This window comes from Opisthorchis viverrini (genome assembly GCF_000715545.1).
Source record: "Opisthorchis viverrini unplaced genomic scaffold opera_v5_298, whole genome shotgun sequence".
In the NCBI taxonomy this organism is placed as follows: Eukaryota; Metazoa; Platyhelminthes; class Trematoda; order Opisthorchiida; family Opisthorchiidae; genus Opisthorchis; species Opisthorchis viverrini.
In genome coordinates, this window is record NW_008751950.1 from 520,993 (window position 1) to 535,669 (window position 14,677).

At 45.1% G+C, this 14,677-nt stretch overlaps 1 protein-coding gene across 1 annotated transcript in view; it reads left to right on the plus strand.

The window, feature by feature from the left end:
* Positions 1-13,373, plus strand: part of T265_09654 (hypothetical protein) — a gene marked incomplete at both ends in the record, with an annotated part of 52,798 nt that extends 39,425 nt beyond the window's left edge. Inside the window, one exon of the mRNA XM_009175796.1 lies at positions 12,842-13,373. Within this exon, the coding sequence (XP_009174060.1) occupies positions 12,842-13,071 (230 nt within the window). The remainder of the gene's footprint in view (positions 1-12,841) is intronic.
* Between the last annotated feature and the right edge of the window lie 1,304 nt (positions 13,374-14,677).

Genomic DNA, 14,677 nt, shown 5'->3' on the forward strand with positions numbered 1-14,677 from the left:
TAAGTGGGCGGTCACTTATGAGAGTGATCTTTCGGTAGGCGCTAAACTGGTCAACCTAAAGAACCGGGACCGACCGCTTTTCTTTGGTTTAAGCGAATAATCCTTCCCTGCGACCCAACCCTCAAGCCTTAGTGACACCATAAATGCCGTGCACATGACCGACCGCTTTTCTTTGGTTTAAGCGAACAATCCTTTCCCTGCGACCCAACTCTCAAGCCTTAGTGACACCGTAAATGCAGTGCACACGATTCCCGATAGGGAGTGAAACAGCTGTGGAGTTCTTGGCTTTTCGTCATAGACTAACTTCACTTAAAAGAAGAAATCTTCACCAAAGTAGCGGGTTAGCCTAGCATTTGCCTACTCATTTGGGAGATTCAAGGCGATAGGCTTGCCCTGTTGAAACTTCATCAGGCAGTTAGCTGAATAAGACCCCGGTAAAGTCTGTACCACTGTGGATTTGCAGACAGTTGCATAACACAGTACTTAGTTCTCGACTAGTTTAGATATCAGGTCATATAAGCACTTTGCTTGTCGAATGTACTCTAATGACGCCCTGTAATAACGACATATTTTAAGCTCAGTTCTCGGTCTGAACCCTCCAAGATAGCGTTCCCGTCAAAACAATTACCGAAGCTGCGCAGGGCGTTGAAAGCCAAAAACCAGGTCGAAAACATGTACAGCGCGTCGGTATAAAGTGTATGCGGCGAGAACATTCTGGGAATCCTTAAGACTTCTGGTCGCGCCGTCGCCAACCAGTATCCGGCAGATACTGGATCATGATCGGTTGTTGGGTCCAGACTTTCGACCAATCACAGCTCCCCTTGACGCTGGACCGGCACGCGGCCCGTTCTTTAGGCCAATGGCGTCCGGGTTAGGTCTACTGGCCGTAGCAGCGCCGAGCAGTAAAACAGTTTCGGTGCGGAATTCCGCACATGCCCTCCAGCTACATAGTTTATTTAACGAAAAACTAAAGAATGGTGGTAAAAACTCTTGCAATACAGTATATTTGGCCAACAAGTCCCGGATGACAACAAAGTTCACAGTATGCAGTGCTTTAGATTGGTCGCTTATGAACTGGTTCGATCAGCAATCGCTACGGACGAGTTTCACTAGGATTTGTCTTATTGCCTAAATTTTAAAGCTACCCCCATCTACTACAGTTAGCCACGAAGTGTCGCTCTCTACAAACTTTGATTTTATACACAAAGAGCGCAGAAAACACCACAAAACCTGACCAGACAGCCGTAAAGAAGGTCTTTGAAGGCTTTTGGTATTGATCAATTTATCACAGTGCCCGCCTTTAGGTCCCAACTGTGTGTGTGCGGTTGGTAAATCATTTTTAAAAGACGATGGGTGAGCCTTAATCAATCCGTGTTAGGATGACCGAGGCCTCATTGAATAAAATAAGAACGGTAATGCCTCAATTTGTTTGATTGCTGAGTGAACTGTTCGCATATATTCAGAAATTCTTCCATCCTCATGAGATTTGACGTCACCTGGAGCTCATGGTGCGACGGTACCTCACCAGTAAGTGTTGATAAATGATAACTGCATCAAAACAAGCGATGATCGTCAAAATCTAACGGTGACAAAACAGCTACCAGGCGTCTGAGTAGATAGCCCTATTTTTGGCCATGATGATCGTCAAAATCTAACGGTGACAAAACAGCTACCAGGCGTCTGAGTAGATAGCCCTATTTTTGGCCATGAGTGCTTCGTGTAGCTCCTCACATCACAGTAGCCTCTCACTCGCCTCTTCCGCAAGTGAGACGCATGTTCGAGAGCATCAAACCGGATTTCTACTCAACAGAGGGTCCAGTGACCATACCTTTACGTTACTTCAAGTGGTTAAGCGACGCCACTTATACCGCCAACAAACAACAGCTGTTTTTCTCGACTTCGCATCTGCTGGTAGATTAGTTTTACACATTCTATCTGGCATAACATGATTAAACTGGCTACAGCGAGTTCGCATGAAAGTGGTGTGGAGGTGGACACTGAGTAACGAATCCGATTGGTTAGAACACTAGATTGTTGAGACAGTTGAGGCATGTGCGTTACTGAATAAGGCATTGTTTTCTCTTTCGATCGATTGTTTAGAACACTAGATTGTTGAGACAGTTGAGCCATGTGCGTGACTGAATAAGGCATTATTTTCTCTTTCGATCGATTGCTGGTGAAAGTTTAGCGGGAAACATAGCAGCACGAGGCTACTGTCAAACCTTCGCGCCTTCCTGGCTGGTGTCCACGTGATCCAGCCCGCTGTTGGTTGGACACGCAGTAGGACATGGCACATAACGGACCTCAGTGGCTCGCATGCTGTCATTTCCTTTTCGGACTGTCTGGCTAAATTTCACCTGCGGTTGTGCGCTGGAATTTTGTCCAGTGAGGTTCACCAACGACGCTGAGTTGATTCCGTTGAACAAGCCTTACCTCGAATTGTTTGTTTTGATTGCTGTTCAAAGTCGTTAACGTCTCATTTGCAAATAAATTCGGTATTGCGAAAGACTCACTGGAACCCAACGGAAGCTCTCGTTTTATGACGTTTCTAAGCAAATGAATGTGCTGCACCAGACAGCCCCTTGTTTCAGTTGGTATGATATTCGAGATATCGCGATACATGTGTGTTCCTAATGCACTACTCATAAGGCTGCTGAAAATTCGTCGACAGCCCACAACCAGTTGACATCTTGTTTGTGATCGTTTCCCTTAATGACTTGTGGTTTTCTGTTCTGATCAGAAGTAAAACCTGGTGAATTCAGTGTTTTATTCTAAACACATCCCATTCAGGGTCTAGATGGATGGCTCTCAACTGCTAAAATAGTACCCAACAAGCCCCTGGCTCTAGTAGTCAGAAGGAATGAATTTGAAGGATATCATTTATCGTTTTACGCAGTAACCGTCGGAACTTCGGTAACTTTAGTGCGTGTATTGGCCGCTAATTTGTTTGCAAAGCCTAGAAATATGTTTAAAAAATGTTTCGCCCTACGTCGAAGAGCCACCGTGGTCATGCAACCATGCACTTATAAAGTCTCCGCATTTAGTGACGAAACCTTCGCAGACTGATTGACAAGAGCGAAGATCAGGCCAGCTGCCACTGGAACAAGCGCATGCTCCTTATCCTTCCCAAACATTATTCGATGGTCTCCACTACGTCTCGGATCCGCCTTTATTACTGCCTCCAGATGATCTCTGAGCACCGTAAAACTCATCCGGTACACATCTGCTCAGAAAATATTGTCTTAGGATATCGCTGGTTGATGACTTTTTATGGTCAGTGGGCCTTTCAAAGTGGTTCTGGATTGATTCGACAACATGAAGGAATTTGGAAATATTTGCCCATTTCTACTAAACTATTGAGCTGTTCTCTTCGGCAGCTAATCAGCTTTGATAATGCTCCGAACACTCCTTGTTTGACTGCTGCTAGCAGACCAGCCTCATCAGAAGCCATGGGATTTCAAGTACCTTTTCAAAAATTCAACCCATGGGTGGAAAGTTCGCCCTCTTCTACGAATTAAACCCTTCCGCAAGACAGCGTAAGAAACCTTGGAACCCGCGCCTGAATTTTCAAGATACTCAAACTACTTATAAGTAGCCAGATGTGAAGCAAGAAGAAAAATGCCTATCTTCATGGTTATTTTATCAAGGAATCCCAATACGAAATAAACATTTTGGTTCATTTTTTACATACGCCATTCCCTCCAAAAAGTCACAAAAATAAATATTACTGCTTCAAATGAGAAAAGTGCATATTAAGTAGTCTGATATAATTCCGAGAGTTTTTGAGCAATGACTCCCATATATCATTCCACAGAATTCAAGCAAATTCACTTAAGCATGAGGGCGAATAAAAACTAACCAAGCTGTTATAGCTACCAGTTTAATCTGAGGGCTTCTCTGTACTCGCCTCTCGCTACGGAGGCCAAGTGAAGTCTAAATCCTCGTATTTGACGAGGATAATCCGAAAGAACTCACAAAACTTGAGTCTGATTAAGTAAAATACATGAGCACAAAACAGTTTACTGTTTAAAAACGTCGGTAAACGCACCCGAATAATTGTAGGTGGTTGTGTGTGATCTGAAAATAAAGTGTCCACACTGGATGCGTGCATGTTGGTTTCTTCACTTTTTTTTGTCAATTGGTGGATTTCTTGATGGGCAACGTCTTACTTTTGACACAAAAGCTTCTTCAGGCCAGTTAAGTAATTAACCAGGTTTCACCGGGCTTTAAGGCAGTCAGGCAACTAATCCGTGAGATTTATAATGACTAGCCGATTCGATCACGCTGGGTATCGGTCTGAATTTCCCGTTTGTTGGTTAGTAGCGACGATTAGCATTTATGATAGATTCGTTAGGGGACATCTTCTTTCGACATAACATGCGACAAGGATTTGTCTCAAAAGTTCAAGTGACATTCTTCCTCACCGTATTCTGCTACCGGTGAAAGGAAGAAGGCCTTCGCTGCGGAGTTATTTATTAGAAAATGCCAACTGAATATTTACAGACTTTTGGACAGGGAAGTAAAACTCTCATATGCATCTTATTTACAAAAACTAACATCTACCTTCTCTTGAGTGCGTCTTGCTGAACTATCCTGGATATTCATTGACTGTTGCTCAAATCCAAGCAAATTCTACAAAGCGACTCCAACAGATCTCCCTTCTCAAGAGACGCAAAGCGAATTTACAAGAAAAAACATACTACTGGCATGCCTCCCCCATCAGTAGTATCACCGTTACACCGGTACAACGTGGCTAGTGGTGCATCGGCCAATTCCCGTGCCAGATGCACCAGGTACCCCTCACTCAACTGGCCAGTTGTTCTCGCCAACCGCAACTGGGTAACAAGTGCCAGCTGCACTCCTTCGATGAGCTGGTCAGACAGCAACTAGTGGCGCGACACTCCGTCCAGTCCCTGAAAAGCACGATCCAACGACTGCTGCAGACCGGTGGAGAGCACAGTCGGGTCACATCCAGCTGCCATCCTGGCCGTCTTGAACCACCTCATAGTCTCCTGTCAGTTGCCTGGCCGCAAGAGCTTCCCTCGCAGCGGCTCAGTCCATAATCTCCTTCTGGCAGCATCCAGGGCCGCCTTCGCCTATCCTCCATGAAGAGTCTTCAACGCCGCCAACTTGCCCCGGCCGGTGTCTGGTCCAGCAGCCTCCGCAACCTCCTCGAAGTCCTCCGAGAACATCCGAAACTCCACACCCTCAAAGGGTCGTGGCCACGGGAGCTTCATCCTTATCCTGGTCATTGAAGCAAATAAAAGGAAGAAGGCCTTCTCTATGGATTTATTCATTGGAAGACACCAACTGAACAGTTACAGATCTCACTTTTCAGTTGACACAAAGGGGATTTAGGAGGAGGCCACATACTACTTGCATGCCTCATCAGTAGCATCCACAGTTACCCCGGTATGGTTGGAGCTCATCTTCGATCGAAGGAAAAGACTACTGACTATCGGAGGGCAGAATTATTATCTGAAGAGCCACCCTCCATTTGCTGGTGTGTGAGTTCCCAAACATATCCTTTTTGTTTCTATCGCAATCAAGAAGATTGAAAGAATTCCGCCGTCAAGACTGCTGAAACTCGCAATTCTGTAACTTACGCCCAACAGCACTGCCTGGTACTTCCGGTTACGACAGGATTACACAGTGCTCTGCTCCAGACACCTGAGTGATTAGGACGTGGAATTACTGACAAGGTGGTCCGTGTTTCGAACCTAAACCAGAAATCTCGACTTCCCCTACATAGGTTTGGGCAACCTGGCTGTATCTCAGCCTTCCTACTTCCCTCGTGTGGCGAGTGTTCCAGCTGAACGATCCTTTCTCTTGCACAATGCTTATACCATACGTGAAGATAAATCTAAACCACTGGTATTCCCCCTATGGTCACCGATTTTTTTTTGGAGAGTTTCGATTTTCTTGTGACCACAGGAACGACTACAGTCAGTCTTCCAACACGGAGCTTTTGAACTGAGCGGTAAGAACTGAATGGGATGTTACATCAAACAGTTCAAAACCAATTTCCGACCTTCTGATTCGAGCTCATGTGGGTGTCTTTTGTTGCGCATTCAACAGTTATGCAACACCCCGCCCTTTAACTCCTCGACAGACACTCCATACTCTCAGTGAAGTGCTTCGAATGTTAATCTATGTGAAACTGTGGCCATTGTTCACGTCCACCACTTGGATGGAGAATGTCAGAAAGCACTACTCTTCTGACCCTTTCTCATCATGTGTTGGATTTTACGTACAAGTCTCTTCCTCAGTATCGGTAGTGTGAGAAGTTTCGAGAATCTTTGATGTAAGTGTGTACTGGAAAACCAAGTGTACAACTGTCTCATCTTTACTGGGGCGCATCAGTACGGCGACCACGAGCAGATGGTCAGCAGTATGAGTAGCTGACACTGAGAATACGGCGCATGGCTGATCATTCTCAGCAGGATTGATAAAGCTGTACAGTGCTTCAGGACTTTTCAGCATAGATTTGCTTCACTTAAAAAACGAAATCCCTCTTCACAAGGAGGCGGTAAAATGAGGATAATTCCATGCCTTTGGAGTGCTGGAGATAGAAAGTCTTGTAGCTGTGGCTGGTTTTACAAAAAGCAAGGTTGTTTCTCTTAAAATACAATAATTTTCAGACGTAATAGACTACTCATATGGTTGCTGAAAACTCTTTGACAGCCCACAACCGGTTTCGTTCTTCTTGGGGCCCATCAGGTGGGCGCAGTCCCCGAGTTTCCATCAACCTTACGTTCTACTTGAACCCAACTTGGACTGTTTTCGAGAAATACGCTCGTTTGCAAATCAATTTGGTTTTCACGAGAGACTGAATCTCTCGTGTTAACGATATTCTACAACTGAATGTGCTGCACACAGACCGCCTCATGATTCCGTTGGCACGATATTCGAGATATCGCAGTACAGTTTCATAAAGGAAACTACTCGCAGGGTTGCTGAAAACTCTTCGACAGCCCACAACCGGTTTCGCCCTTCCTGGGGCTCATCAGGTAGGCGTTTCCGTTAACCTTTTTTTATAACTAGGTTAGTGTACACATTTCATGATCCACAGTGTAGCCAACAGAAGTAAATAAAGTGAGCAGCTTGGTCCGTTAGCCTCCTTGTAAGTACGGTTTTGAGTTAGCTAATTAAACTCATTTGCATACCAGTTCGGTTTTCACAGAAGACTCTCGGTTTCAAGTAGAATATAAGGTTGACGGAAACTTGAGGACCGCGCCTACCCGATGAGCCCCAAGAAGAGCGAAACCGTTTGTGGGCTGCCGAAAAGTTTTCAGCAACCTCATGAGTAGTTTCCTTTATGAAGACCACGTGTTTGTCTCTGTGACTTCACGCTTGGATGATATAACAGTTCTACCGCTTCTTCGAAAACGCCTTCAACACCACCTAGAAAAACTAACCGAGGCATTATGTTATATATGAATCAAGCTCATAAAGAATGCATCCAGCGGCAAAACTACAGTATCGTTTTTTCTGTCTTTACATCTCTTTTCGATATCAATTATCCCATCAACTGAGACACGAAACGGCCTGATACAGCACATTCAGTTGTTTAGGAACATCACAAACGAGAGATTTAGCCGTGCAACTGGGGCTCAAGTGCACCATTAGTTTGAGGGACTGCGCCTAGCGTATAATCCACAAGAAGGACAAAGTCGTAGGCTATTAAAGAACTTTCAGTAGCACGATGAGTAGTGTATTTTGTTCATACAGCTTTTTCAAATGCCAGAAATTATACGCGGACTGTAGTAGCCATCAGATTCTGGCTTCAAGTGTTCTCCGTTGTGTGCTTGTTTGGGGATAAGATGAGAGTTAGTGCCCCACGGACAGCGGACCCAGGGGCCCAGAATAGTCATCAGATTCTGGTTTCGAGTGTTCCATCTCAACCCATGTTCCCATGAAGACTGAAGTATCCCATTTTGAGCTCTCTCGGGGTAAGATGAGAGTAAGTGGACCATGGACATCGGACCCAGGGGCCCATAATATTATTATACAAAATCCGGAAAAGATGAGCATCTAAGGACAAGAGTAGCGTGTTGTGTAGTGAGTAGTATAATGAAATTTTCTCTCTCTCTGATGGAACTTCCCTGAAGCATCACTTTTTGCTGCAACAGAACAATATTGACTGGCTCATCTTCACTTTGAACAAGAGTTCAGAAATATTGTGAACTTTCGCACCAATCGGAGTTAGTTGTATCACAGTTTACCCTGGTGATCTACTTCAAGAGTACAAAATTGACTGACTGGAAAACGATATCAAACAAGGGCTGAAATTAATGCTAACCCGGTTCCGTGCTATTTCACGGTGGCCTTCAAATGTCTTCCGTTGTAAAAAGGAGTCCTACAAATCGTACATTACCACTCTACCAACTTGGCACTCAGTTTAGCTCTATTGACAGACGCGCTTCAGCTCAAACACAACTCTGAATGATCGTGAATGACACGAAGAATCAGCGGTCGATCAGCCATCGGAACTACCTGAACGGCATTAAGTAGCGTAAAACTGAGATAGCATCATTTTGGTTCCCCAGTGAAGCCTCATCAATAAAATTTCGCTGTCCAGCGCCAGCTGAACAAAATTTCTGTGATGGAACAACGGGTTGATATGGTCCGGACTGTATGAAATCTCTACTTTAATCCGCTTCGAATGTTTCGCTTCATGGTTGGCAAGAGACTGTGAGGTACACGTCTTCAATCCGCGGCAGAAAGCAGACTTTTATACGAGTTAAAATCGGGACATAACTGAGGACGTAGCACTACTGTACCATGCAGCGTATCCGTTGATAAGGAGTCAAAGAAACTGGTATGTACAGTACCAAAACAGACTGGAGACCTACTTGATCAACGGAGTTATGAAAAACAAATCCGGAGACCTCCTTCTGAGGGTAGAACGTTTCAACGTGGCCACCCAAATGCATGACGAAACTCCCTAAGCTGTCGACAAACTATCCACAATGAGGGCAGCTTTACGATTGCAAGAATTACCTCATCTTCGCGTCCATCTCCAAGACACCGCGATTTCTTGTGTCACCTCCAGCAGACTTCGATTTAGCTAGACAAGGGACGGAGTGCTTCACTAGAACCAACAAGCAATCATGCGCATCATCAACGGCATTTGTTTGGGTCACCCCTGGTCCCACCGGTACTTCCGCAACATGCGACGGGTATTGAATTAGAGGACGGTTCTCGTCAACACCTATGGATTAGCGTTGGATATTGCGTCTTTTCTAGAAGCCAAGGCATCAGTGGTCTACCGATTTGATGTCCTTTAACCAGCCTCACTCCGGCTTACGTAGGATCTCAGCTCAATATTGACGCGTCAGGTCTGAAGGTTTACACTGGCCGTATCAATAAGTTTATTCTCTCTTGCGTGGCCCTTCTACACAATTCACTGGACAGACCCCTCCAATGTCTTTGCTGACTAAGCAATCATTGCAGGGGCTTTGCTGATTGGACTGTGTCTAGGGTTAAATGGTTAACACAGAATTTGACCAAGAGGCTATTCGGGTGGCCAGCTATTCTTACGTTTGTCAACTGTGGACAGCATGTTACCGGACGTCATTTCTTGCTTACTTTTCTCTGCCACATCGGAGGTCGGTTATTCGTCCATTATATACTCGGAAGTGAGCTGGTTTAGCAGGAATACTACAGACTTTTAATGGCAACTCATGGGTAGAATCTTTGTTGACCCTTGTTTGGGACTTTAGGATGCTCTACTATCCGCTACACTAATGCGTCATTATGTGACTATGTTCTCATTGGCGACGTGTTCCGATTGCTATGAACCCTGTCAGCTGTCTATCCGGTTGTATTTTTACAAGGAATCTTGTGTTCCAACTCAGGATTCGGGGACCCCAACCTTCGAAGTTGGCTCGGCACTGCTGGCCCATGCTCGATATTGGACAAACCCTCCTCAAAACACAGACTTGTAACTAAAATGTGCCGGGGAGGAGTAGTTGGCCGATATTACTCCACCAGAGTACACACCTTGTTATTTTTCTAGGGGACCACTTGGTAACCCAACACAGCAATAACCACTGTCAACAAGCTGGAAAGTGGATGGCCAACCAGTAAGCTGTGCGACATAGATAATGGTTCTTGAGCTCTACAGTGAAGCGAGAAGTCAATAAACATCCAGGATAAGAAAGGAGTCACTTTTCCAAGCCGCGCAACTGATGGCATATCTTCCACTTGCCACAGCGTAGATAGACTACTCACCTCTCCCTAGTAGTCTGGGCTGTTTTCGGCTTTTTCAAACTCGCAAGCTCTCCAATAATGGAAGATGGCAGGTCGATACTTTGTGAACTTGTAGACAGATAAATGGTAAATTAGCTGTCCTATGAAGTGTTTTCTGTGAGTTTTTTTTTCAAAGGTTGTCGATGAGAGAGAGGTACGCTGCATTCATTTGGTATCAACGAAAATAGAGAAGACGCTATTCGAGGGGATTTTAGACTTGGCCGAGTTGAACAGCGACATGTTGCGACAGCGCATCTTACTCTAGCCACCGGTAGCTGGGAGAAGACGAGTCGCTCGACCCACGTTGTTCCAAGGGCAATTACTTGGGAGCAACTGCCGATAGATAAATTGTTGTCATAATTGAGCGAATACTAGACAAACGTTCAGTGGTTTCAGTGCGGGATGATCACGACAGCCCTGATATACCGACACCATGCTCACAGTGACTGCCGTCAGTCTCGCGTGCTTCCATCTACATAAGTTCGAAACTGTCATACTGATGTGTCTGACAGTAGAAATGGCAAACACCTTTTCTCACATCGAGTAATTTTCGCTGTTTCAGATACAGACGACTTCTGGAAGTTTTTCTGTTATGATGCGCTGCATTTGGTTAAAGGGAATTTTAACCACCGCTGTACATGACTCAAACGGATGCGTCAACTCATTGGTGCTCATCGGTATCTTTAAGCGATAGCCAGAAGTTATGTAAGCTAGAAGTGAACAACAGACGCTTGATTGTCGCAGGACATATGCAGGGGCAGATGTCCCAGAATGAACCGGGACATTTCTGTTCCCCGCAGTGTAGCGTGTAATGTGGGGAAAGCCAAAATAGCTTTCAAGAAATACACTCATTTGCAAATCAATTTGGTTCAAGTAGAACATAAGGTTGACAGAAACTCGGGGACTGCGCCCACCTGATGAGCCCCAAGAAGGGTGAAACCGATCGTGGGCTGTCGAAGAGTTTTCAGCAACCTTGTGGGCAGTTTCCTTTGCCAAAATATTGTAGTGGCGTAGCTTCTTCGTTTCACTACTCAAACAATCTATCTATGCATTATCGTCCTTCTATTTGCACCTGTCTCGAAATGCGCTCCTAAGTCACCGTGAAATATCTCACTTGAATCTGCCACACAAATATCTCCGGATTTTTGGCGCACCTCCTACATTTGTGTTATAACATGTACCCACGTGTGTCGTCAAACCATAGTTAGTCTATCATTCCTCCATGTATGGTGTTCCCACCCTGCTTTTATGGCAGTTCGTAAGCCCATATTTGGACTAAAACACACCAGTTCAACACTTTAGACGAAAAACCCCATTGTTACCTGCTGTTTGCATGCCTTATTTGGCATTCAGATATGTTCACTCATGACTGGTCGACTTTGATTGGCTTTGTGGCAGTGGGTCTTGATCGATCACTGTATTGATTGAACAGAAGTTATCAGTCGGACTGTCGAGGCGCCAGTTGGCCTTCAATCAAAGGCTCAGTTGATTGGCTGGAAAGCGGCTTCGCAAATCCCTATCATTATTGGCCCATAGGGTGCTAGCCTGTAGAACTCCGGCTTCACTGAGGTTGTCTGTGGCTTAGTATCCTCACAACCACAATTACGGCTCTACAGACCTATTCTGCTGTATGCAGTCCCGCGATTTGTTGACTAATCCACTATTTTTCCTTGCGATTCCGTGCCTCACTCAGCAAACCTGTCCAGAATATGTCCCGTATTCGACCTTACTATTAACGGTCAAGGGGGCAAGGTGCATGTCAAATAGTCTAAGAACTGGAACAACTCAAACCAGCCGGGGTTGTTTTGGCCTCAACAGAATGGCCCCGGGGTGCAAGCAAACGTTTGAGTGAAGAACCCACAAGTAGACAGACAAACAGTTTGACTGGACCCTCACAGTCCCAGCTTTTTTCCACTGTGGGTGAGTGAAGTGGTGCATCTACACGATGGGACCGAAAACCCTTGAAAATTTACAATCGAAAATCGTATACGGGTGCAAAAAACTCCCCAGGAAGCTCTGCTGTAAATGTGCGTTCTATTTATGTAGGACAGCAGCCTGAAAATGCACACCACTTAGTTTTTTTAAAAATTGTGCATGGTATTTCATATCAGTGAACTTTCCTCTATTCAGAGCGAGATTTCGGAAGAACAAATCAAACAACAATATGACTCAAGGGGGCTGAGTAACTGTTATCAAATCTCTGAAGGTCATTCAGTTTATCTGAGGCTCCACGTTGGCTCGAATGCCAGAAGGTTCCAACATGGCAACAGGAAAAAAGGACCAATAGCTTTTATGGAACGAAATGTTTGACAGTGTCTTTCCGGATCAGCTTAGCGAAGTCTCTCTTTTCTTCCCACTTTCCGAAACAAAATGGATTTACAATATATCATGACTACCAGATTCACAAAACGGGGATCAATGCGGCTGACATAATCACTAATTTAGGGTTCACGAAGTAGTGTCCGACTCCAAAAGCGTGAAGAAACCCATTCTGAAAGTTATCTTGGTTTTAGAATCGATTTTAGGATAAAACGTGAATATCGCCTCAGAAGCTACATACCTGTTTATTATCGCCCCTTTCCTTTAGCTCTGTTTTATCAACAGGCTCCCTACAATGGCATGATGGTATACCCTTCTGGCCGGCAAATGCAGTACTTCACGAGATCCAAGATGTTTCACGGAGGTGTCGAGTGTTTCACCGAGGATGAGCTGAGTAACGAGAGTGGATCCCTCAAGCGAGATCGCCACAACAAACCGTCCGTTGAGAAGTCAATTCCCGAGTCCACTCTTTCCCAAACTCGTGTTCCATCTGTGTAACTGAAACAGAAGGCAACTGTTGATAACACACACTGTAATAAATGTACTTCTTGGACGAACCCACTCTCTTATATTTGTTCTTTTGCTTGGAACGCCCAACCAAGCGCTTCCTAGGTTTATCGAAATTGTATTGTTGTCTATGAACGAAATTCTAGTGGATCACATGACATGCAAACCCCAATCAAATTAATGACTCTTATCGGTGTTTTTTTCAATTGCGCATGCGCTTCATAAGGTAGTACGCAAGATATTACACAATATATTGATTTCACGAAATATTGATGTTCGTTTCTAACTTATCCGAAGTGTTCAGGTATTACAAAAGCATCTACTGTTCATCAACAAACTCCACGACGATTTTCTATAGAGCATAGTTCCTCTCACAGTTCTGTGTTCTCCACCGACCTCAAACATCAAAAACCTACAAGGAATCAGTTCGGCATAGAACCGAAGTGCTTTATGGCTTCTTGTTGATTCGCCAATCTGCTGTATCTGGCTGCTGACCCGCTCGAGTACCTAGTGCCGGAAAAAAGACCCGCAGAAGGGAACACAACAGTTATGTCCCGAACAAGCGAGCGCGAGAGTGACTGCGTGCGAATGCGAAAGTACAACGGTCTCATGCTGTTTATTGGAGGGACACTGTCTGAACTTGGTCCAATGCTGACGCGCATGCTCTGGCCTTGGGACGAGGCTGCGACGAGCTGCATATTGCGGGGGCGTTGTCTGACCTTGATCAGCGCTGACTCTCGCTGCCTTGGTTTTGTACAAGGCTGTGAAGCGCTGCATATGGAGGGGGCGTTGTCTGTCTGGTCAATATCTAGCGGAGCTGAGGGCCTCAGTAGATTTCGGGCATTCGGTGGTTGCTTTCAGCAATCTGAACTTCCTGATACTTCTTGAACCATATTTGATTAGCGTTCAGGCATTTCATCGAAGCAGATCGATTTTGATCAGACAGCATTGATCTATTTCAAAAAGCCACCTTCAAATATCGCGAGGCCATGATAACTTTTGCACTTGGACGCACTCGCTTGTTTCAGTAAAGCTGTTGTGTTCTTTGTCGGTAGGTCTTTTTTCCGGAATTAGACACCAGGGCGGGGACCGCATTCAGATGTAACACGGATTGACCTATTCAAACCTAGTCGTTTGACGTGGTGCCTGACTCCGACCACTGGTCGGTTGAGGCTATATTGAAGGACCTGTGCTGACCTCATCGGCGAAAGTGCCTGGTACACAAGCCGCCTTGCATTTTTATGGACGTAATGGTGAGTGTCTATGGAGGTCGGTACACATGAGTCAATTAAACAGAACAATCGTCTCACCACAACCTGGATCAGGACAAATTCATTAGGAAAGTCATTTGGGGAAAGGTTGAATGGGCAAAGATGTGGAATAGGTAATGTGTCTCGTACTCACCTGGCTGAAGCCACAATTGGACATGATGATACGAGTGGGTATAGGTACTTGGGCAAACGATATCACATGGCTTCGGCTGGAGTTGTCTGACCAGTATTGAAGGCAGCTTTTCTGCTGTATGGATTTGACCTCAGAAACAAAAAAGATTCCGACTGTAATGTTCCTCAAGCTGGCAACCTTTGGAAATTAAAAA